Raw genomic sequence first — 27,621 nt, 5'->3', positions numbered from 1 at the left:
TCTTATGTAATGATAGGGATACTATTTCCACCCTGGAAAAATCTGGTGTATACTCCGTTCCCTTGCAGAATCCAATATCAGGAATATGCACCAATTATATAGGAGCGACCACCAGAATGCTTGCTACCCGTATATCTGAACACCAACGTTCGGTGGCACTTGGCAATTGCGACACGGAACTTTCCAAATTGGTGATACAACAACATCACATAGCGCTTTGGAATCGGGTGGAAATACTCAAACGCTGTGATGAAGGGAGCTTAATATATATTTGGGAGGCCATCCTCACAAAACTGCTCTCCCCGTGCAACTCCCCCACCCTTGAATTGCCGGATATCTGGATTAATATATACAGGCAGTTAAAAAATCAATAATAATTTTGCATTCCTTTCCCCCATCTTCTACATGACTCAAAGCGCATACGTGTCGGCCTCGTTATGTCCCATGTTTTAGTCTTTAACATTTAAATATTAATGCAAACTAGCACTTACGGATCTATTCTGCTCAATTTCTCAGTCTATGTTAAGGCGCATGCGTGCCAAAAAATTTTATACGTATTTACAAAAGTATTTGTTTTTAACTTTTAATTTTATACGTATTTACAAAGGTTTTGTCTTTAACTTTTAGTTTTAATTTAAAATGTAAAATTTATTTATTCTTAATCGCCATCCTAATTGGATATTATGTAATGCATGTTAAGGTGCATGCGCGCCAGTGTTTTGCGCGTTTATAAAATAATTAATAGCCATTCTTATCGAAATTTAAAACGCATGCGTGCCAATTTTAAATATTTTTAAATGTTTTAATTCTAAAATTTAATTCTTATTTATAATTAAAAAACGGCTAATATCGTTAATGTTCAAATTCAAATGTATGATTCGAATTCTCTATTCGTTTGATTTGCCTGAGGACGACGTGCATATTTACGTCGAAAGCGCTCGCAAGAATAAAATATATTAATTGTGTTTAACGCCTTAGTGTCTGAAGTTTTTGAAGAAGCTTTAATTAAAATAAAAGTTGGCGTGACATCCAACCTCTACGTTTTTACTACTCCTAACAAGATTCAATTCTTGATGATAACTCTTGAAAATGTCGAAAATTTTTGAAATATTTTATTAAGTGTGGTTTTTCTAAAATTTAACACCAACAAATTATCTTATTGTCTTCATAATTATTCATTATTCTGTTTATTTACTAGCAATAATTAAAATAATTCCATTGATTAAAATAAATTTCCTCTTAGATTTAAAAATTCATTTATGTAAGATATGTTGACATATGCTATATGATATGATAATTGGATAATAAATATGCAATGAAGAAGTATGTTATAGATTATTACTGTCACTTATAAATGAATAAGTTGAATAATAAGTTAAATACCACTATTTAAAAAACTTTTAACGACAATGAGATCTTTTAGATCCAAAACAGATCAGTAAATTTCTTGATTATATTTCAGATATGTTTATGGAAAAAAGGTTGATGGAAGTGCAATTTTCAAAATTAGCATTAAGAATGAGATGGGAATTATTGAAATTGGGCTTACTAAAACAAAACAAGTAAGTAGAAATTGTGAAATATTATGAAACTAACTTTTAAATTATTCATTTTAATCAAAAATTTAAAAATATTTTTAAAAAATTGATTTGTTTTGTTTAATATTGTAAAATCTGCAAGTATATATATAGACACACAATCCAGATTAGGTAACATAAAATACAATTATTTATTAACTCGCTAGTCCAAATACAGGATTTCATAGGATACCAACAATTCTAGTTGTCCCCTTTTCCCGAACCGAACATCCGATTAACTAAAATTATCTTACTTAATACTAGGTTCCTATTATTACTAAACTAATTGAATATAGCCGGCTTATTCGAAGATTTTGAAGGTGAAAGAAAAGAATAAGGAAAGAGGGTACCCAAAACTTGATGATGCATTTTGAAGTGTGTGGGCTCATGGATGAGGCACTCAATTCTTGTTTCACACTGAGATATTAATCCAAAAGGGGCAATCTGTCTGGTTCCTCTCATTTAAGTTCCTTTTTCTTCCTCTTGTTCTAAAGTTCTCTATTTCTCATCTCACCATACAATGTCCAACTTACAGGGGAGGCTTTCCTTTCGATCTCCCCTATCCACTTCCTTCCTCTCAGTCTCCCGTCCTTTCCCTTCTCCCCTCACTTCCCATCTCCCTCGCTTCTCCTCTCCCCTAACTCACTTCGTTCTCCCCCTTCTTAACTTCCCCTTGTTCCTCCTCTCACCTTAGTCCACTCATATCCCCTCTCAAAAGCTTTCCATTCATTCCTTTCCTCTCAGTCCACCCACACACTAAAGTCAATGGGAAGACAGTAACTTGATAGAAGAGTAAACAAATAGGACAGATGAAGGTGAAGTGAAGATATATAGATATATATATATATATATACAAATACGGTTTAAAATATATATATAGTTTAAAATATGGCGTTCAGCCACAATATAATGAGATTTAATTACTTAAAACAAAAAATTTAAGTTATTTCATAAACTCATTTTCTGAAATATTTCTGTCCCTATTATGTTTTTACAATCTTAACTAAAAGTATTTAAAAATTTTGGGCTGTTCATTTTCAGTTAATTCATAACAAATTCTCTTAATATATTTTTAAAGAGATTTCTAGATAATCATCTTAATCCATGATGAAGCAGTTTTTTATTTAAACATACAATGGAAACTTGATTATCCAGACTTGATAGGACCAGGGGTTTGTTGGATAAATGAAATTTTAGATAATTCAGAAACTTGTGTTTTGTATGCTTCAAGCATTGTATATTTGAAATTTCATAAACTATGCAAAGGTTGATGAATATACTGTACTGCAATTATTGTATTTGAAAGTAAATTAATTTACTTAAAATCTAACATAATGTTATGTATATGACCTAGTTTCATGATGCTACATTTGACAGATAACATAGTAATTTCTAGTTACATGAAAATTCTAGTCTCTGTGTATTGTGTATATATACATTCTACTTTTTTATTGTTGTTTTTGTTTTTTGAAAACCATTTTGGATAATTGAGTTTCTGTTTTATTTTAAACAAAATATTGCCTTATATTGAAGTATGGATGCCTTCTATTACAACAGTTTTAACTGAACTGTCATTGTAAGGTTTAACTAATAAAGCAAAGCTTTGAAATTTCACAATTGTGGATAACTTTATTCAAGCAATTTAATTTATAATTCAAATTTTTCTTTTATTGCATATTCATGCCGTTCACTCAATTGTTTTTTTTTAATATATTTGGGGATATATTAACATTTATAATGTTTTTTTCACACTTTAGAACATCTTTTATTTTAAATTCAATTTCCATATTCCATCTATGCGCACCACTTATTTTCATAAGTTTGTTCAAAAGCTAATTGTTTGAAAAATATTTGTATTTGATATTTGCCTGAAGATGGTAGCTTTATGCTACTGAAAGTACTAGCAAGCACCTTTTATGCTCTAAATAGTTGAAAACAGTAACATCATAACACTTAAGTGTATTTATTTTACATGGTTAAATGTAGGCGTGAAGTGTAATTCATTTTAATAAAGCAAATTAGTAAAAAGTTTTAAATAATTAAATTTATCTTCATATTTTCTTGAGTATTTAAAATATAAAAAACTGGTTTCAGAAGCCAGGCACTATAATAAAATAATAATAAATAAAAAACAATTGCAAAAAATTGCAATTTTTCCATCTCAATAAATTTTGAATTATACAGTACGATTGTAAAGTCTTTCTGCAGTGGGTTAAGCCAATGTAACTCAGCTGAGTGGTGACATCATAACTTTAAATTTGTTGAATATTTTGTGGTTTAATGTTTTATTGATTAAGTACAAAAAGTATCTAAGTTCTGTATGTAACGCTCAATATTTTTTTGCTTTAGTCTTATAAATTTTAAAATCTGACAGCCCTGATGCCAAGTAATCCATTCCTTTCACTTTTGGATTGATTACTAAGAAATTTTTTGTCTTCTAATAAACACCTTTACATTGATCTTTGTTTTAAATTTTTAAAATTTATTTTAAGAATTTTTATCTTAAATGATCAAATAAGAATTAATGCATTTAATTTTGATGACCACTAACAAGCAAAGTTGTAAATATAGTCAGTTATAATCACAATATATACCAAGAACAGAACATATATTAGAAAAATTGTCTTGATTTTAAAGCATTAAATTTAAATTCTGAAAATATGTTGACTTTTCTATAATTGTATTCCCATGTAAGTTTTTATATGATTAAAATTTGTAAAGAAGATCCTTAGCAATAAAATTATTAAAAAACTTATTTTAAATATTTTTATTTTCACAGTTATTTGTTTCAGAACAGTAATTCGTAAGTGGAAAAAATCAATATAATTCCCCAGAACACAAATGGTATATGTAACATCACAAATACATATAACATATATACATTATAACATTAGAAATGGAAAATGGTTTATGGAAATTTTAATGAAAGGTTTTTAATAAATTTAAGAACTCATTTCTTATTAAATGCTTAAGATAGAAAATATGTGTTTTATTTCAAATACATAAAAATTTGTGTTGTGTACACAGAATTTATGCATGTTTATATCAAAAGTACCTTCTTAATCTATTTTCTCTTAAATAGAAAACTATATAACTAAAAAATTTTTGTAATACATTTTTTAATAGGTTGATCAAGGCGAATCAAAACTTTCATTTAATCTTGATGAAATTATAAAGCATCCACAGATTAATAAATTTCCACAGGGGAGTAAACTGGTTGTAGAAGTTTCTGTTGTTGATATGGCCACAGGAAATAAAGAAATTGCTCGTGACGATTATTGTGAATTTGCAAAATCACCTTATCTTATTTCATTTAAGAATTCTCTGAAGGATTTCAAACCAGGATTGATATCAGCTATTACGGCAAGTACATATTTTGATTTTAAGCAATAGTTAAAATATTATAAAATTAAATAATATATTTAATGTTTATAATTTAAAAAATGTTTATTTGGAAATTATTTGTAAGATAATGAATAATTTTTAAAATTATAAAAAATATTATAGGCTGATATTACTTATGTGAATGGGAGACCAGCAGCAAATGTTCCAACTTACATCAGTGTTATAGATTCTAATAATAATCTGATAGAAGTTGCTAAACCAAAGTACATAAGTGATGAAAATGGACATACCTTATTCCATATTAACACTCCAATTGGACCTGACTTTTTTACTGTTACGGTAAGATTTAATTTATATATTTTTTATGGCAGCTTTGGTTTTTTAAATGAATTGAATTTTTTATGTTCAAATTGATTATAATCAGTTTGAATGTAATTCAATTGATTATCAACTGAAAGTTAAAAAAATTGATTATAATCAGTTTGAATGTAATTCAATTGATTATCAACTGAAAGTTAAAAAAAAACCAATATAATGTAAAAGTTAGTATAGTAGGTTTTTCATTTTTTATGATTTTTTTTAAACTGCTCTTAATGTCCACAGGGTAGAAAGAGGGCTTTTTTTCAGGCTACTGTGGGTTTAACTAGTCCCACAATGCAGTTAGGTGGTGAGGGATGGGTATATCCAAGTCATCTCCTGAAATATGCTTGGGCTTTTTGATTGTTCAGATTTGATTCTGATTCCCAGAGTGGTAGGCTGATGCCTTAACTGCCTTGGCCATTTGGCTGGCAATATTTCATATATTAGAAAATGTCAGTAAAAAATGTTCAATAAGTTTTCAATTAGTATTAATATCATATTTATGGTATAAGGCTAGCATTGCACATTTTATTATTAATTATATCTACATTAAAATTTAACTAAAGCCAACGATTTTAGCTGTTTTTATGTAAAAGTAATTTGTTGGAAATTATTTATCATTAACTAATATTACATATTTTTCAAAATTTGTATTATAAACTTTTTAAGGTGACAACAAACGATACAAGATATAAGCCTGATCAGCAGTTTTCAGCAAAACATGTTCTTCTTAAATCTGTTTCTAAAGGTTATATTGCAATTTCAAGAACTGAAGGAACCAGAAAAGTAAAGGTGAATAAATTTAAAACACTTTTGCAATTAACATTAATTATGATTAATCCTAAAAGCTGCATTTTATTTTCTTTATATATAAATCACTAATTTCTATAAGTTAAGGAACAAATTGAAATTTGAAGATATATAAAACAAATGTAATTATTTTTGACATAGTATATAGCACATGAATATATATGCATCTGTTATGAAAATGCTTATCAAACCATAATATTAATAAAAGATTGAAAAATTATTTAGTTGATTTGCAGAATAATAGTTCTTATTTCTACCAGATAAACTGCCTCCAAAGGATTCTGAAAAGTAAATCAAAAATCCATTTATATACTGCTTATATATACTGATAGACAACCTGTATTTACCTATTAATGAAAAATTAAAACAACTAGACATTTCACAATGTACCCTGTTTACAGTACTATATTACAACAGTCTTTACCTCTCACTGTGAGTAGAAGTAGTTTATTTCTGAACACACTGTTTTTACACAACATATGGAAAGACAACTGGAATAGGGTTGTACACACTGTGGTCTATTCTTATTTTACCTGTCAGGATACATTCAAATGAGGGGAGCTCTGATTGGTTTCTTGTAGCTGGTGAATTTGCCAAACTTTGTGTAACTTTCATTGAAACCTAGTAGAAGAACACAGCAGTAGCATGCAGTCTATGGAAGCTGTGGAAGCATGTGTATTTTCCAAAAACATTCCAAAAATTCAAAAAAATTTTCAAGTTAAGGACCGTGTTTTATGTAACGCTATGTAACCTGCCCGAGATATCTCGGGCCAGGAACTAAAGTGGATTAAATTAACTCTTCACATCCAGATGTCAGTGATTTGTTTTTAGAGTGAGCTTTTGCAATTCGGGGATTCCCCTTGTACATGATACTTACCATCGACAAGTCGCTATTACATCATTCTGAGTTTCGCATTGAAAGGTATAAACTGTAATTGTTTTGAAATTAAATTTTATTTTATCAGTGTTTTGTTCATTTTTATAATAAGTAGCGAGTTTAAATTTTGCTAATTTCAAGTTGCAGTAATAAGCAGTCTATTTCTTTTAATTTCTGCAAACTTTTTTATGTGGTTTTAAGTTAATTTTAACTTGTTGTTTTGGTTTTATGCGATTTTAGAAAATTACAGAACGTATCCCTACTTTTTCAAGGCAAGTAAAGTCTTTTTTTTATGAGAAAATCCCTTAACTCACAAAAACATGGCTCGATGCGGATGGATGGGAACATGGATTCAAAATCACAAACAGTGAAATATACGCAAGCTGTCAAGTGCATTCAATCTGTGAATCAACTGTACCGGATTGGACACAGTACACGGATATTCCTCGATGGTGCTGGTTACAAAGGAGTTAAGCATGCGTTCTATAAGTATAGTCGGAGATCTCGACTTGTCGACGACCGGATGTAGTTGTTTACTGTCTTTATGGAGTTTGGCGAAAGCGAATAAGCGTGGTGCAATCGGCGTCGAAATAGTTGCCTTAGTTCTCTTTAGTACTCTAGCCAATGGTGAGTTGGTCATACATGCAACCCTTGCTTGAGTCCTTTCCAAAAATCCGCTGGGGGCCTTAGTGCATTCAGTGTTGCTGATGTATTCATGCAAGCCGTTTCTATATGTATCCCTTTTCATAAGAACAATGCTCCTGGATTTATCCGCCCTCACAGCGACCACATCATTATGACTCATCCATCGTCTAGAATTATGTATGGCACTCGCATATGATCGTTCATCGTGTGCGTTGTGGTTATAGAAATCGAAGAAAACCTTCCATCGGAAGTATTCTTTATGCGTGTTGCCAAGACCTTCCACCATCCTCTCAACATCCGGTATAACCTTAGTAAAGTCCACCGGAAGGGAAGGAGCAAACGCAGGGCCCAATCCTACTACGTTAACCAGCATGGGTGGAGGTTGAATGCCATCCCAACATACAAGAGAACCCTGTATTCGGTTTTCCTCTCATAAAAATAATTTTCCAATCGGATAACGTTGCCCACTAATGCATACCTTCTTCTCCTAGCATATCTTATCGCTTTTATTAAACAGATGCGCCTAACCACAGGTAGTTTCGTAGAACAGTCAGGAGGCAAACATATTCTATAAATTGAAGCAGGAAATAATCCCAACGAACGGCAATTAATCAGAAAGGCTAACTTGGAAGAAGTCCTGCATAACTTCACAACAGCTTTTCGATAGTATTTGGCCGGCGTAGCCATATCTAAACAATCATTCATCATACTGGTGTGATAATTAAGAACCTAACCACAAAATTACCAATATACCAGCAAAATTCAATTTAAAAACGAACGTTTTCTACCGTCTTCACCGGTCATCTTCAGGTTCGATTCCAAGATTTCAAAAAAATCGAACATCGCAATTATGCGCATGTCCGATGCAGGGCCTTAATAAAATTATTCGTGTAATTGGTTTCCTGCTTCAAAAATCCGATGTTTATATTATAGTGTAGACATATATGGTGCGCATCCATTATACGTCATAATAGTGTAGACATATATGGTGCGTATCCATTATACGTCATAATACCAGCAAAATTCAATTTAAAAACGAATGTTTTTAAATTGAATTTTGCTGGTATATTGGTAATTTTGTGGTTAGGTTCTTAATTCTCACACCAGTATGATGAATGATTGTTTAGACAAAAATACACTATTCGTAAATGATTTCCTACAGAAGAAAAAAAAGTGGGTAAACATGGGTAAAATTCAATAAATAAATAAGCAATTACCTATAATCAGCATTAATTCTCTTATAAATGAATGTTTTCTTCCATCTGTAATGGTTGTCATCAGGTTTCTATGCTTTGGAATGTTGTAAAAGAACGCATCTTCCAAAAATTCAAAAATTGCATGCCTTGAAGATACGTGCATGCTCAATGTAGCTCTTTAAAAAAATAAATCTTCAAATTGGCTTCCTATTTTAAAAATTCGATGTTTATATAAATTATAAAGATAAACTAGATGACGATCTATTTTACATCAAAATATGCCCTCCACGTAGCCACCAGCAAGTCCATTTCTTTAAAATTGATGGCTGTTTCCCTCTTGAACGTTTTAAATATTTCCAGCTGTTCAAGATATTTTAGGCTGGCCTGGTCCTCGCATCGTTGTAGTAATTGTGCACCCTGACATCGTTATCACTGGCATAAGAAGACAATGCTGTAGTGGAAAGACCTTTTTGAATGTAGTATTTATGTTCCTTGATCCTTCTTTTAAGACAATGTGCAGTAGCACCAATATATTCACCAGGATGGTTCACTCTATGATCGTAAATAGGGATAGAATATACACCTGAGATATTATTTCGATCCAATTGGTCCTTATCATTTCTTAAACAAGAGAAAACCATTGGAGATCCTATTACTTGTAAAGTGGGCTATTTGTTGTTGTTGTTAGTAAGGATCTTGCTGTAAGTAATAGATAAAAAAGACTTGTCTTCCGTAAGTGCTGTTTCCGCTGGTTGTTCCTGACGTGCAACCAGATCATTAATTAGATGTGCTGGGTAACCATGATACCTAGCTTCACTTGAAAGTATAAACAAATAGCCCGCTTTACAAGTAATAGGATCTCCAACAGTTTTCTCTTGTTTAAGAAATGATAAGGACCAATTGGATCAAAATAATATCCCAGGTGTATATTCTATTCCTATTTACAATCATAGAGTGAACCATCCTGGTGAATATATTGGTGCTGCTGCACATTGTCTTATAAGAAGGATCAAGGAACATAAATACTACATTCAAAAAGGTCTTTCCACTACAGCATTGTCTTCTTACGCCATTGATAACGACGTCAGGGTGGACTTTGATAATGCACGATTACTACAATGATGCTAGGACCAAGCCAGCCTAAAATATCTCAAACAGCTGGAGATATTTAAAGCGTTCAAGAGGGGAACAGCCATCAATTTTAAAGAAATGGACTTGCTGGCAGCTACGTGGAGGGCATATTTTGATGTAAAATAGATCATCATCAAGTTTATCTTTATAATTTATATGCATGCATGTATCTTCAAGACATACATTTTTGAATTTTTGGAAGATGCATTCTTTTACAAACATTCCAAAGCATAGAAACTTGATGATGACTGTTAAAAATGGAAGAAAACGTTCATATATAAAAGAGTTAATGCTGATTATAGGTAATTGCTTATTTATTTATTAAACATGGATGTTTTCGTGTAATCTTTGAACGTGATGCAGTAATTTTTCTTACTTATATTGGCAACACTGCATATAAGTTGAAATCATATGAATGAAAAATATATAATTGAAGTATTTTATAATGGAGAACATTTTTTATGTATAATTATTAAAAACAAACAACTGAGAAACATGTAAACAGAGTTTGACTGTAACATTTTTAAAATTTATAATTAAAGCTCAATAAAATTTAATAAAAACAAACTATTTATTTTAGTTCCAGCAAAATACTTCTATAACGTTTCAACTTGAAGAATATGGTAGGTGATTCAATGAAGTAAATTATTTTAGTATTTCTATTCTTTAATTACCATAATTTTGTTTATAGTTTTGCCAACATTTACTGTGGAACTTGAAACACCAAATGTCATTTTACCTCAGCACAAAACTGTTGATATTGCTGTTAAAGCAGAGTAAGTACTTTAATGAAGTATTATAAAAAGTATCTGTTTATGATTCTTTTATTATGATTACTTTCTATATGAATTTAAATATCTATTAATCACTACTAATCTAACAAGTAAAATAAGTTAAAAATAACTGCAAATTTATCATTGGAGCAGAATTTCTTTTATTTATCCTCATATTTATTAATTAATTAAGCATTACTTAAAAAGCAATGAGAAGCTTTCCCTTTTTAACATTAATATTTTAGGTGATTGTAAATAAAGTATCCTTATTCAGTGCTGTGTAGAGATATATTTAGTAGTTGAAGTGCAAGCACTAAAATCTGATATGGTAACATTTCAGGACATGTAAAAGACATTTTTATAAAAATGTTAATACCAAAACTTACTACTATGGCACCTTTGGCATTACAAGCAACAAAAAAGGAGTTTCCTTTGTATAAGCACATATGTTACAGGCAAGTTCTGGATATAAAAGGGAACAAAACTATTTAATTTAATTCTTATCAGGTATGATGGTCATTATCTTGCCAGATTGCACATTTATTGTGAATCTGTTTCATAAAAGCATCTGCAATACTGCAGTTACACTTTGAGAATTTTAATGCCAAATGATTGCTGGATTACATCAGATTATAATAATGCTACTATTTAATAATTAAATGCCAAATAATTTGGCCTAGATGTAGGCATTAGGCAAGCATCTCTTGATAAATGTAATAATTATTATTAAATTAATATTTAATTCTTAATTTAGTTTTCCTCAGTCAGTGCCATGAGTAACCAGTATAGTTATATCTAAATTAATAATTCTGGAAGTGAAGATTGAATGGAGGTCTGGATAATGTAACTGACAACACTTCTTCATGGCAAGTTTAGTTGTAGGTTAAAAATCAAAAGAGACTTGTTGGTAACAGTTTTTTGGTTTTGATTTATCCCAGTTGTGTATTCAAAAGAAAGAAAAGTAGAAATAAAAATATATATACATTTACATTCATGTTACTTTCATGGCTGTGCTTACTTTGTCTTCCAAGGCCATAACCTGTTAAGATTAATTAACACAACTGCATGCAAGTATCAACAAAATTAAAGTATAGAATTTATTATTGATAGAATAAATTAGAATGGGAATACACAGATACTCAGCAAAATTCCCATCTTAACGGTTTTTTACAGAACAAAGAAGAAAAAGCAACTGTTGTGAACAGAGGCAAACCCAAATTACAAACTTAAGTGTTCATTTGTTAACACCAACTTTCTTGACTATTCTGAACAATTTTATACAATAATGAGTTTAGATAAATGAGAGTAAACTATAAGATCAGGTAACTCATTACTTATAATTTTAAAAATTTCTAATTTATTAAATTACGTAATTAGTCCAAACATAATCTAGAGTTTTGAAAATCTTTGATGATTATTTTTTTATTGAATTTTTCTGTAAGAATTAAAATTATCATGATATATTTTTAAAAAATTGATTTTTTTGAAAATAACATAGTAAAACAAGTAAAACGTATTTTAAATGATTTATTTGTAAAATACAATTTAATTTTTTGAAAATGTCTACACACTTTTATAAAAAAAAAGTAGTAAAATATTAACACACGCAACACTGAATCATATTCAAGGAGTCCAGAAAAACTTTATTTTTTAAATGTTCTCAGGAATATTCTTCCCATCTTCAGCATAAGGTTTGGTGTTGGGTATATTAATATAAATGTGAAGTCATCATTTACTAGTTACCTTGAATAAAATATTTTAATTTTTTACATTATATATTGCCATTAAGTAAGCACATAATCATCTGAATTATGTAATCATGAGACTTTTTGTATTCCTTTTCATCATTAAATGCTATTAAATAATTTAATTTTAACATACTTAGAATTTGACCAGATATGTTAGTATGTTTAGAATANTTTAATTGTATTTTTATTTACATTTGAAAACATCTGATAATGTAGTGGTAATCAGCATATATACCAAACAGAACTAAACACCAATTTAATAGAATAATAATAGCTTATTTCATATAATTTTGATGGTTACATTTGTATGATAGTATATGCCTTGAAGAAAAAATGGGTAAAAATGAAAAAAAAGATTATGATATTGTAATGTAGAAGTAAAGTTTATTAAACTTCACAACTGTATTAGAATGAATGGCACTAGCCTTTGAATGAATGCACAGCATGAATGAAACGAAGAGAAAGGAGACTGTTATCTACAAACCATCCTATTGAAGTGTGCAGGAATTTCAGTCTTACTTCACTAGTGATTAGGATATTTTCTTTTGAAAATATTGGCCAGTGATCATTGAATATTTCCTCTCATAAATTGGGAAAAGGAGTAAAATTTGTTATAATGAATTTTTGCATACTGAATACTTGTAAATTGAGGTCTTGTTACATATAATAGTAATTTTAAAATGTACTTTTCTTAATAATACAGTGGAACCTCGTTTAATGAGCTCCTCGCATAATGAGTGTTTCGTATAACGAGCAAAACAAACTGTAAAAAATTACCTCGCTTAACTAGCGATGTTTTGCGTAACGAGTGACGAGGAGACGGAAAGTGCTGAATTGTGCGCATGCTCCATCAGTATGTGTTTAGCACTTGTTACGCTAGCATCTTAGAGTAGCTTGTGATCACATATTTTCCCAAACTTCTGTTCACACATATTACTTTTAAACATCAACAACCATAGCCCGTTATGTAATAAACATGCCAAATGATATACCAAATTCTTGGGCTATGTAAAGGCTATAATTAAATATTAGAAATTAATTAATTTGACTAGAGGTAGGCAGTTATGCTGCCATCTTGTATTAAATTTAGTGATCAATTCCAAATTAAATTTTAGAAATGTCTGAATTAAAAATTAACTATTTATAATTATTAAATTTAATACGAAATGGAAGCATAACTTTCTACTTCTAGTCAAATTAATTAATTTCTATTATTTAATTATAGTCTTTACATAGCCCAAGAATTTGGCATATTGTTTGGCATGTTTATCAGACATATTAGCTGTGTTTTTTTTTTTTTTTTTTTTTTTTTTTTTTGTTTTCTGCAAACTGAATTCTCATTTCAGGTTGGTTCATTGCACACTAGAAGAAAAGATTATGATGATTCACGTTCCTTAACAATGCACACTGTACAATGTTCTTTGAATAAACGTTATACATAAAATATTTTAGTATTTTTTTGGCGTGGAATGCATTATCATATTTTATGATAATTTCTATGGGAAAAATTGTTACGCTTAACGAGTGTTTCACATTACAAGTATGATTCTGGAACGAATTATGCTCATTAAGCGAGGCTCCACTGTATATCAATACTAAAATGCATTGGTTTTATTTGGAGGTTTCTTTGATTGAATCTTATTTTATGTTCAAATAAATCTATCTTCCTTAATTATCACTCTAATCCCAAAATTATAATAAGGTTAAAGTGACTTAATAATAAATTAAATAAATAGAAATTAATAAAGGAGAAAATCAATTTCATGGAGTCCATAACTATTTATTGATTGTGGGTTACTTTTTCAAGTATCCAGAGATGGCAAAGCTGAATGACAAAACTGCACAATCTGTTATCAAGACATGTAAACAAAATTTTTCACAATTCAGAATTTCAGAAGTGAAGATTGCAATACCGCCTTTGTATAATTTTTGATTTCTTTGAGTTGATTGACTATCTCTTGTTTCCGTGAATCATTGTTAATAAAATACTGTAATGAACTAATATATTAATCTAAACAGTATAATTGTATTTTATTATGATATGCACACACAATAACTGATTATAATATACATATGTATGTGATATAGGTTTATGCACATCATTGGAAATGGTACCCCATTATTTTTAATGTTTGAGTTACTGTTTCATCTTATAAATGGAATCACAAAATAGAACTCTATTGTAAGTTGAGGATTACCCAAATAATGAAAATATTCAAAAACTTATTTTACCAGATTAAAAAATGTACTTACATAGTACAATTCAAGAAAAAAAGATACTGTATATATATATTATCTATTAATTTATTTCAGGTTGAAATCAAGACAGATTTTCGTACTACTGAACCAGGTCACAATGGAAAGTTTATATTAGAAGGAGAACCTGACACTAAAGTCGGAATACTTGCTGTAGACAATGCTGTTTATGCCTTGAGAAATAAAGACAAGTTAACAAAGGAAAAGGTAATTTTTGTATCAGTACAGAAATATTTCAATTTTATNAAATTACTAGTATTTTTGTTGTTAATAAATATTTTAAAATCAAAAAGACAGTTTGTGTAATTCTGCATATTGAGTTCAGGAAATTCTTCCAAATTGAATTAGTGTGTAATAATTGTAAAATTAGTGTGTAATAATTGTTTATATATGAAATATTTTATAATAATTATTTAAAATATTTTAGGTTGGTGACAAATTCACAGCAACTATATTTACTGTTCCTCCAGAAAAATTTGAAAACTTATTCTTTTTGGTAAGAAAATCTATAATAATATATTTTAATATATTGAAACATTATTTTGAAAATTTAAATTTAGTATTGAATTTGGAAAACAAAATTAAAGATTTTTCTCTTACAGTTTTCTTAGCAATATTAACACAATTAAACATTAGTGATAATTTTTTTTTATTTTAATGTTTATCAAAACATTAATACTGGTAAGTTTCCATACTGTAATTTTACATGGATAACCTGTAGGTGCTGTTTATGTAGTGGGATGGATTAGATACTGATTTTAAATGCCAATCATAAAGTTAAAAAAAAAACAACAGTTTAAACAAATTTCAATTCAAACAATTAAAATTTTCAAGCATTTTTGTGATTAAAAATGCTACGTTAGGCAAAATTATAAATTTGAGAGAACTGCTCATAATTTATTATCAATACAATTTGTTTCAAAATATTTTAATTCTTTTTGAACTCCCTCAAAATTACTCTTCATACTCTTATTTTCAGAGCAATGTTAACAAACTAGTCTAGAAATAAAAGAAAGTACAAAAAATTAAAGTTATTGTAATTAAAATGTTACTGTTGAATCATTTTTTCAATTTTTGTTTTAATAATTTTGACTGTGTAACAAAATAGTTAATTTTCTTCCAGTTTATTAATATGAAATATGGAAAATTTATTACAGGACAAATTTAATAAATTTATATTTTTGTAACAGATTACATGATTTATTAATAATGAATACAGTACTAATTAAAAGAAATTACTTTTCCTCATTATGGAAGTTGTATAGCTTTACAGTTGCAGATTTATATTTTTATATAATAAAATGTCTTATTTTAAATCTTAATGGTTTAGTTATTCTAAAAATATTATTTTAGAATCACTACAGTGTACAAGAGTACTGATATATCTCAGTACTCTTGTACTGTACACTGTAGTCTCACGTTATTATTGTGTTTTTACCACTGAGGAGGAACTGTTAGATAATACAGTTTGAAATACATAATTTGGGTTGGCCAGGCCTGATTTAAATAATACTGTAATTCTAAATCAGTTTGGCCTAGGACAAACTAATTAAGCCTAAAGTATTTAGGTGAAACTAGATTGTGCTAGGCTAAACTAGTATATCCTGACATGCATAGGATAAACTAGTTCGGCCTGAAATCGGGTTTGGCCGGTAACATACGAGGGTAGGCTGAAAAGTAATGCACACATGCTTGTAGAGCGCAAATGAAATGATTTTCAGAAGTGTGTTAGGTGGCATATGGAAGTAACATTCCCCCTCTATGCGTATGTGCAGTTTGAGGTTGTTGCATTCATTCAGTATATTTTGAGAAGTGGAAATATGGAGACTTGTTTTAGTGCTATGTCAATGCGAGTTAAACAGCGTGCTGTTATCAAATTTTTAACTGCTGAAAAAGTGACTCCTAGTGAGATTCATCGTTGTTTAAAGGCTGTTTATGGTGAAAACGCTGTTGATAGGTCTACTGTAAATCGATGGATAATAAAATTTTGTGGTTGTGAGCCTGGAAAAGTCATAATTGTTGATGAAACATGCAGTGGACATCCGATCACTGCCACAGACAATTACCATTGCCTCTTGTTGCAATGTTTAATTCTTCTCAGTACATACAGACTCTAAAACACCTCCGACGTTGAATTTGTCATGTTAGAGGCAGCCTGGTGCCAATAATCTTGCAACATGACAACGCTCGTCCACACCCTCCTTATTCCCCCAATTTTGCGCCTTGCAATTTTTTTTTTTTTTCTACTCGAGGTGATCATTACACCTCGGATGATGAGGTGAAGGCAGCTGTCGCGTCCTGGATTTGAGAAAAGTCAGAAGAATTTTTCAGTGATGGAATGAAAAAACTTGTTACACATTGGGAGAAATGTGTTAGCCTTAATGGTGACTATGTTGAAAAATAAATATATGATTTTGAAGCTTAAGAATTGTACTTTAATGTACTTTTTGCCCTATCTTGCTATTTGTTTTTGTTCGAGCATGTGTGCATTACTTTTCAGCCTACCCATGTATATATGTATTATATCATTAAATCTGAAGTTATAATATCTAAGGGTAATAGAAGGGTTTCTATGCAAGCATAGAAAATTTTTATACAAATTAATTCTTTTGATATTGCCAGATATAATAGATTCACTTTAAAGTGACATTTAGGAGACTTGTCAAAATGAATGTTATATTGAATTTTCTAAATATTTTATGATTTTGTTGGGAAGATTCATAAGAAAAAAACTTTAAGTTAAAAAACCTAGCTTTTAAAATTACATTATTTAAAATTATTTTAAAACTTAATTAAAGAATAAAGAAAAAAAATATTGTAATAAATTTATTTTTAATTAATAATTAAATGACAGTTGAATTAGAAAAACAAAAATTAANATTGTACATTCGTTAAAACAAAGATTTTTATTGAATATATTTATTTTTTCTGTTTAATATTATTGGGTATTATACATTTGCATTAAATTAATATTAAAATACTAAACATTTAGGTACCCACGAGTCAAGATATTAAACTTAAAAGTCCAATAAATGGCATCCGAATCCATAGCGCCAATGAATGTATCCCGTATCAGTTCGTTCAAGAAAACACCTCACGATGCAATAGCACTTCCGGCGATCACAAACTATTGTTAGTGAGACAAATCTACCTCTCGTTGGCCAGACAATATTTTTCTCTCCTTAGGCTGCAACTATGCAGATGCGAGCGAATTTTCCGAGTGAGCGAGAATATGTGGCAAGAACAGGAGAGATTCGATAAATATCAAACCCTATCAAATATGTGCGAGAACCAGAAAATCGCTCACGCCAGCAAGATTTCTCACTTCTCGCTTGTGCATGGTTTTCCTTTGTGAAAACTAAATCGCTCGCAACCTCTCGCTCGCTCTAAATTTGCGTCCGCATAGTCGCACCCTTAGCCACCTTGAATTTTCTCACTCAAACTGACCTTATACCGACCAGTGGTCGACCAATCTGTGTCTTCGCTCGTCTGTAGCTCTACGTCAGGTTAACGTATCCTTTCAACTAAAGAAAGTTTGATGGATGAACTTTGTGAGTTAGACAATGATTGGAAGCGAAGTGATAATGTAAAAAAAAAGCATCATATTCGACCATATTCTGAAATTCTCAATGAAATAAAACAAAAGTGTAAACAATTAAAGATGGATACTTTTTTCGAAAAGAGATCCAAAACTAAAATTTTTTAATAAAAACATTTAAACAATACTACTTCCAACACACCGTAACTTCAACAGACTTACTTCTAGAATAACCAAAACGGTGCTAAAATCGCTTTAATTTGTTTCACTAACGTTTTCGAACCTTTTGGTTCTTCTTCAGGTGAAAAATGGGCAAATCCGTTAAGATTCGATTGAAACTAAAGCTGACATCCTCCACAAGAGGCCGACAACCGCCTTAGCACAGTACGCCACGGACCCTGAGATACAGCCGTTATTTGATCAAGCAAAGATAATTTACACCACTCACCAAACACAATATTTGCGCTTGATGGAAGCGATTTTTATACATAAAGCAACTCAGGGTAAAAATTGTATAAACAGCAAAGATGAAATATCATTATCAGTAGCGTGGCAAACCCTGATATATGACACATAACGGGAGGAAACGTAGGCTCATAACGGCGCATGCGCAAAAGAAGACGACGATTGCACGAGTTTCGGAGAAGTTCCATGTTCGGAATTCTTTTAAAAAAAGATTGTTTCAATCGAATCTTAACGGATTTGCCCATTTTTCACCTGAAGAAGAACCAAAAGGTTCGAAAACGTTAGTGAAACAAATTAAAGCGATTTTAGCACCGTTTTGGTTATTCTAGAAGTAAGTCTGTTGAAGTTACGGTGTGTTGGAAGTAGTATTGTTTACTAAATTTTTTATTAGAAAATTTAGAAAATGATTTTTTGAAATATTAAAATTTAAAATAAAAAACAATTGATATCTAAATAATGCTTTTTTTTAAATGTTGCATTTTAAAAAATTATTTTGTAACTAGGTGTGGACTTGTATTTTATGAAAGAAGTCTTTTATTTGTATCTGTTAATTTGACAAAAATGTTTTAGATTACTAAATAATTTTGTTTTCTATAACTTGAATGTTTAAAGATTTTTATTTATAAAGTCAGAAATTTTTCTATAATGTTTTGATGAAAAGCCTGATTTAGAATTCATGTAATATTTTTAGAAATTTGCTATAATGTTTTCTCTCTTATAAAATTAACATTTTATTTTTAGATCTCTTCATCATGGATCCTACATAGACAAACAAGATGTATTAGCAGTTATTGATGGAATTTGCAAGGAATCTCTTATAGAAATTAATATTACTAAGTTTTTACAAATGATATGTGGACATATGAAAGATTTCTGTATGAAAGCAACTGTAGAACAAAAACGTCATTCTTCAGAAAAAATAAACAATAAAAATAAATGCAAAAATGAAAATGATGCTAAAACAGAAAATTTAACTTCAGAAAATAGTGAAAGGTTTGTAAAATTCGTGTAATTTAATTTATAATTTAATATTTTGATATTCACAACCATTGAATGGATATATATTAATTATGTATTATATATTGGAAAAGAGACTATGTAAAATTATTATTATTATAAATGCTTATTATAACATATTTCTATAAACTTTAGATATGTGATTATAAAAGTCTTTTCAACAAAATTTTAAAAAGTTCTAGCTGCATTTATGCAGACACAAGAAGAGGGAAAAACAGGTAAAAGAGAACTTTTGGAATCAGAATTTGCACTCACAATGCTGTTTATATAAAAGAGGGAAACAGTGTTCTTGCATGTTACACACAAAAAATGCATGAGTTTCCGTCATTCTTGAAAGTTCAAATTGCTGCATATTTTTCTCTTCTCCTGAGTTAGTGCATTTGCAATAGTTCAGCAGCCTTACTTTTTCACAACAACATCAATAGAATGTTTACAATGAAGCACACTGGCAATCAGGTGAATGTGAAGAAAAGGGCCTGAGAAGCTACAAAAAAAAAAGGATGTGATATATAAAAATAAGAAAACGTTGATAGAGTAGTTTCGCTTATTTTTTGTTATATTTTTCTTTAACTTTATTTTATTGTAAAATTTATTGGACTTTTCCTTCCTGCATTTTCATGAAAATAACTAGAAAGAAAACAAGGAAAGTACTTCTGTAGATGTGATCTTGGTTCATTTGATTTTCCCTCTTCTCCTGTTTTTCTGCCTCCACCTGCATTTCTTGTATCTGCATAAATGCATCCTAATAATTTTTTAATTTTTTTAAAAATTGAAGTAAGGAACTTACCTATGATTAAAGAGGAAGTGGCATTTAAATCATTAAATTAGAATTTACTAAAAAACAACAGATTTTATGTTTGCTTACAAATTATGATGGTCGATGCAAATAGTAACATATCTAGAGCATAGATTTAACTAAATCTAAGAAATATGCCAGTTTTTTCTTAATGGACATATTATGTTTTGCATCTGAGCTTCTCATTTGGAAACCATAAAAATAAATAAAAATTACTGTATGAATTAAGAAGTAAATTGAAATTAAATAGAAAAAATTTATAAGAATTGAACTTCAGCGGCACTTTTAATACTTTAAAGAAAATATGATACTGAAATATTTTTTTTTCTTAAAATTGTCCTACTTTTTTCAATTAAATTGTCTTAATTTTTTCATTCTTTGTTGATGAGAGTCCTGCAATACACTTAAGGTGTTTAGTGCCTAACAAATATTTCATATTTGTTAGATACTTAATTTAATAACTCAGAACAATTATTTGTGTTTTAACAATCATTTCTATCTTCAAAAGAAGGGTGTGTTTATGGGTTTGCTATTATCTGCCATCCTGACAGATCATGTGCAAGTTGGCATTTAAGATTTTTGCAAACTTTTACTGTATGACATTCACTTTTTTATCTCTTCTATGTAGATGACAAGATGATCACCTGGGATGATTCACATAATGAGTTGTTGGAGTTTGTGCAGCTGTTTGTTGACTGTTTATCTGTAGATTTCACTGTAGAAGGTGTAAAAGGAAATTACTTGATGTTGGTTCTCAACATAGAGTAATTCCCTTTTAGTCCTTCTCTTAGACAGGAATATCAGTGGACTTATTTTGGTTTTTTACCCCCTTAACTATCCCAATGACCTCATTTCAGATAAAAGGGTACACAATGCAGCCATCACATCTTTGGTATAAAAAGCATTTTTATACTGTTCCACACAAAGCTTAGTGATAGAGAAATTACACACATTTACTCTGTGATTCAGAAACTAGTTTATACTATGGCCAAGTTTAAACATGTTAACTTAGTTTTAAGGGCTTTATTACTTATTTCTTCTAAGATTGACAAAAAGAAGGTTTTTACATGGATATTTATTCTCTTTTTTGGAACGAATTTCATTGCAACTTGCTAGGCTTTTTAAGAAACATAGGTGTATATTGCCTATTATGCCCTTACCTTCATTATGCAAGCTTTTATGTAATGACAAAGATCAGCTTTTTGTACATTGGTTGGGTGTATACAAGATTGCTTCAAAGATGAATGTAACATTATCAACTTTTTATATATAGGGGCTACTGTGAGAGTGTTTTCCAATACACTGGCAGAACATCAGGATGACATTTCACATAAAAGAAATTGTTAAAAGTGTTTAAGATTACGACTATGAATCCTTATGGTCAAAGATATCTTTAATACATCAACAAATGGACTGCAGTGTGTTGTTTATTTGGGAAACTCTATATTTTGTCCAATGAAAAATACAGCAAACTCTAGAGCTACCTGGTTTTTGTGTTTCACTCTTAAAGGAAGTGAGGGCTGAACAAATAATAACCCAACTGTAGCACATTCTTCACGTTGTAATTATATTTTTGTTCATATAATTGATTGTTTTATTTTTAAATTTTTAAAATATCTACTTTATTTAAAAGCTTGTTTGATGTTTAGTTTTTCTTTCAAATTGAATTTTTTTATATTCTGTGTTCTAATTGAACTTCAGTTTGCCTGAATGAAGATGATGATACATCATTGAAATTACTAGTATTTTTGTTGTTAATAAATATTTTAAAATCAAAAAGACAGTTTGTGTAATTCTGCATATTGAGTTCAGGAAATTCTTCCAAATTGAATTAGTGTGTAATAATTGTAAAATTAGTGTGTAATAATTGTTTATATATGAAATATTTTATAATAATTAAATCATTAAATGCTGGATTATTTAAGCTTCATTTTGGCTAACTATGAACAATTAATATAAAATAATTTGTACTAAAGATAGATTGGTAAGATTCAAATGTAAGATTTGGCAAAAAAAATTTTATAAATCTAAAGAGATTTCAATAAATATTATAACATATAGGTTTTCCAGGTTGGTTTATATGTGGGCTAACAACCCCACCATATAAAAAAAAAATAGAATGGTTACGAAACAGTCACAAGAAAACAACCAGACATCTTTTAAAGGGAATCAACAATGGAACTGGAAAAATGGACTGAACTTAGGAACCTGGAATGTAAGAAGCCTTTATAGAGCAGGAACACTTAAGGAGGTAATAGGAGAACTACAGAGATATAAGATGGATATCACAGCCATCCAAGAAGCACAGTGAGTGGGGACGACATAATCATATTGAAGAACATGATGTTCCTATATGAAGGAAATACTAGACATGAACTGGGTACTGGTTTCATTGTAGCTAAGCATATATGGGACTCGATCTTGGCATTTGAATGCATTTCTGTGAGGATTTCCAAGTGCAGAATGAGAGGCTGATGGTTCAATATCACATATCACATTGGTCGACGCCCATGGTCCCACATAAGTCGGTGACAGAGGAAACAAAGACAAATTCTTTGAGGAGCTGGAGATCACAATGGCAGGGGTTCCAATGCATGACATAGTGGTGCTTCTTGGGGACCTTAATGCTAAAATAGGCAAAGAATGGTGCTTCCAACCCACCATAGGAAAGGAGGGCCTGCATTAGACAACCAATGATAATGGAGCACAACTTATCAACTTAGCCAATGCTAGAGATCTGCTAATCTATAGTACTAATTTCCCTAGAAAAAACATTCATAAACAAACATGGATATCCCCAAATGGCAAAACTAGGAACCAAATAGATCATATACTCATTAACCAGAGACATCGTAATAGCATAAAAAACATAGTCTCAGAGGAGCAGAAGCAGGAACAGACCACTTCCTTCTGAGAGCCAGCATGAAAATGAAACTCCAAGTAATGACAAAGGACAAGCAAAACCATCATTTTTCATATGATGTACATAAACTCAAAGCCAATGACACCAGGCGACAATACCAGGAAGAAATAGGAAAGGCTCTAGAATTGAATACGATGAAAGAGATGGAAATGGACCAAGTCTGGAAAGCAATGCACACATTCATCTTAGAAATAGCCATAAAAACCTTACCTAGAGAATACAGACGAAGGAAACCATGCTTTAACAGCATATGTGAAGAAGTGGTAAATCAAAACACAAAAGCAAGAATGAATTGGCTGGACAACCCAAAAGATCTACACATCAAAAACCAATATGGTGAGGCATCAAAACATTCTAAGAAGATTATTAGACAACAGAAAAGGAAATTTCTCACAGATTTGATTGAAGAAGCAGAGAATAATCATAAGAAGCAGGAAGTGAGAGATTTCTTCAGAGACATTAAGACATTATACAACACACATTGACCAAAACTCCTGATCATTAAGGATGCATGTGGGAGGCTGTTAGCCAATGAACAGGAGGTTTCCAAAAGATGGAAAGAATATTTCCAGGATCTTCTGAACTGTCCAGACCCCACGACTCTAGCCACATTCCTCCCAAAACCACACTGTTCAACCAGAAATTAAAGAACCTACTCAGAGTGAAGTTCAGGTCATCATACAAAATCTACATAATCACAAAGCTACAGGGACTGACAATGTCAAATCTGAGCTCATCAAATATGGTGGACAGCAGCTTGCAAAGACAATGCATAATCTGATTCTGCAGATCTGGAGACAGGAAAGAATGCCAATGGAATGGAAGGAAGCAGGCATAATCCCCATCCATAAGAAAGGAAATAAAATGGAGTGTAAAAACTATAGGGGGATCTCCCTACTCCAGGTGACATACAAGATCCTGTCATCTCTAGTTATGAGGAGATTGACTCCATAATACATGGAGGGAATTGTGGGTGAATATCAAATTAGTTTCCGAAAAAATAGAGCCACAATCGATCAAATCTTTGCATTAAGAGAGGCTCTTGAGAAGAACTGGGAATACAATGTCGACACACACCTGTTCATTGTTTTTCAAAAGGTGTATGACAGCATTCACAGGCAATCAGTGTGGAAGGCCATGAAGGAGTTTGAGATACCAGACAAACTCTCCAGAATTGTGGAAATTTGCATGTATGAGGTGTGGTATACAGTAAAAACCAGGGCCACAAGGTCGGACAGTTTTCACAGCAAAACAGGACTGAAGCAGGGAGATGACCTGTCTCCTCTTCTCTTTAACATTGCTCTAGAAAAAGTTGTCAGAATGGCCCAGGAGATAGACAATAAAAGGGAAAATGACTCAAGAGACAAACTGTCACTACTAGCATATGCAGATGACATTGTCATAATTGGAGCATCTCAAGGAGAGGTGACAAGATTAACATCAAAATTAGCAACAGCTGCCAAGACAATGCATAATCTGATTCTGCAGATCTGGAGACAGGAAAGAATGCCAATGGAGTTTGATCATCAATGAAGAGAAGACTAAATACATGATTATTTCAAAAAAGGGAGAATCCCACAAAGAACATCTAACCGTAGACAATATGACATTCAGCACTACGGAATCCTTTAAGTACTTAGGGACTGACAAAAACAGAAACAATGACATCAAGAAGGAGATAGGGACATGCTTACTACAGAGAAACAAAATCTACTTTGGACTCACAAACATACTAAAAAGCAGACTCCTTAGTAAAAGGACAAAGCTAACTGTATATGAGTCACTGATTATAGACCTCTGTATGGATGTGAAACATGGCAATGACAAAGCAGGAGGAACTACAACTATAGAGATTTGAAAACAAAATACTAAAGAAAATCTTCAGACCTGTGAAAGACTATGATGAAAATGGTATCATCGTCAATGGAGAACCAATATGGAGAAAAAGAACAAACCAGGAACTGAAGACAACCTACAGCAAGCCTATGATTACACAGGTGATTAAAGCCAGAAGATTATAGGGCCTAGGCCATGTCGTAAGGCTTTCTATAATAGCAACAGCTTCACGACTGCTTCACTATGAGGAGAAAGGGAAGAGGCCAAGAGGCCATCCCAGAAAAGGGTGGATAGATAGGGTTACAGAAGATCTTCAAGACCTCGGAATCGAAGATTGGCAGAGGCAGTCTATAGACTAAACGAGATGGAGAAAGATTGTGACTGCAGCTAAGGACCTCCAAGACCCATAATGCCAGACNTCTTGTAAAGTATTATATTTTAATTAATTAATATAATTTTAAAAAATATTAATGATTAACATTTTGAATGATTGTACTGACATAATTAAAATGTGTTAAAATTTTATTATATCAACTGAAATTATATTTCAGGTAATGGCACAAGGTAAAATTGTACACATAAGTACAATTCCAAAAGGACAGTTACTACAGAGACAATTGGAATTTCCTGTTACTGCAGATATGTCTCCTGTTTTGAGAGTTGTTGTATTTTCTTTACACGAAAATGAACTAGTAGTTGATTCTCTTCGAGTTTTAGTAGAAAACCAATGCTCTCGTTTTTCTGAAGTAAGAATATAAATTTTTAAACATTTGGTATTCAAAATTCAGTTGATTAATGAATATAATTGAATACAGTACTAATTAAAAGAAATTACTTTTCCTCATTATGGAAGTTGTATAGCTTTACAGTTGCAGATTTATATTTTTATATAATAAAATGTCTTATTTTAAATCTTAATGGTTTAGTTATTCTAAAAATATTATTTTAGAATCACTACAGTGTACAAGAGTACTGATATATCTCAGTACTCTTGTACTGTACACTGTAGTCTCACGTTATTATTGTGTTTTTACCACTGAGGAGGAACTGTTAGATAATACAGTTTGAAATACATAATTTGGGTTGGCCAGGCCTGATTTAAATAATACTGTAATTCTAAATCAGTTTGGCCTAGGACAAACTAATTAAGCCTAAAGTATTTAGGTGAAACTAGATTGTGCTAGGCTAAACTAGTATATCCTGACATGCATAGGATAAACTAGTTCGGCCTGAAATCGGGTTTGGCCGGTAACATACGAGGGTAGGCTGAAAAGTAATGCACACATGCTTGTAGAGCGCAAATGAAATGATTTTCAGAAGTGTGTTAGGTGGCATATGGAAGTAACATTCCCCCTCTATGCGTATGTGCAGTTTGAGGTTGTTGCATTCATTCAGTATATTTTGAGAAGTGGAAATATGGAGACTTGTTTTAGTGCTATGTCAATGCGAGTTAAACAGCGTGCTGTTATCAAATTTTTAACTGCTGAAAAAGTGACTCCTAGTGAGATTCATCGTTGTTTAAAGGCTGTTTATGGTGAAAACGCTGTTGATAGGTCTACTGTAAATCGATGGATAATAAAATTTTGTGGTTGTGAGCCTGGAAAAGTCATAATTGTTGATGAAACATGCAGTGGACATCCGATCACTGCCACAGACAATTACCATTGCCTCTTGTTGCAATGTTTAATTCTTCTCAGTACATACAGACTCTAAAACACCTCCGACGTTGAATTTGTCATGTTAGAGGCAGCCTGGTGCCAATAATCTTGCAACATGACAACGCTCGTCCACACCCTCCTTATTCCCCCAATTTTGCGCCTTGCAATTTTTTTTTTTTTTCTACTCGAGGTGATCATTACACCTCGGATGATGAGGTGAAGGCAGCTGTCGCGTCCTGGATTTGAGAAAAGTCAGAAGAATTTTTCAGTGATGGAATGAAAAAACTTGTTACACATTGGGAGAAATGTGTTAGCCTTAATGGTGACTATGTTGAAAAATAAATATATGATTTTGAAGCTTAAGAATTGTACTTTAATGTACTTTTTGCCCTATCTTGCTATTTGTTTTTGTTCGAGCATGTGTGCATTACTTTTCAGCCTACCCATGTATATATGTATTATATCATTAAATCTGAAGTTATAATATCTAAGGGTAATAGAAGGGTTTCTATGCAAGCATAGAAAATTTTTATACAAATTAATTCTTTTGATATTGCCAGATATAATAGATTCACTTTAAAGTGACATTTAGGAGACTTGTCAAAATGAATGTTATATTGAATTTTCTAAATATTTTATGATTTTGTTGGGAAGATTCATAAGAAAAAAA

General features: G+C 30.9%; 1 protein-coding gene across 1 annotated transcript; it reads left to right on the top strand.

Moving 5' to 3' along the window:
* Window positions 1–1,437: 1,437 nt before the first annotated feature.
* LOC111637944 (A.superbus venom factor 2-like) lies at window positions 1,438–26,051 on the top strand. Its single transcript, XM_023383551.1, has 6 exons — window positions 1,438–1,562; window positions 4,704–4,940; window positions 5,085–5,261; window positions 5,952–6,074; window positions 15,146–15,214; window positions 25,845–26,051. The coding sequence occupies exons 1-6, from the start codon at window positions 1,524–1,526 to the stop codon at window positions 26,049–26,051; spliced, it is 852 nt and encodes a 283-aa protein (XP_023239319.1). The 5' UTR covers window positions 1,438–1,523.
* The last annotated feature ends 1,570 nt before the right edge of the window (window positions 26,052–27,621 follow it).

This window comes from Centruroides sculpturatus, unplaced genomic scaffold (assembly GCF_000671375.1).
Source record: "Centruroides sculpturatus isolate CEXI.00-Female unplaced genomic scaffold, Cexi_2.0 scaffold716, whole genome shotgun sequence".
Lineage (NCBI taxonomy): Eukaryota > Metazoa > Arthropoda > Arachnida > Scorpiones > Buthidae > Centruroides > Centruroides sculpturatus.
Note: the sequence above shows the minus strand (reverse complement) of the source record. Positions and strands in the feature narration are given on the sequence as shown.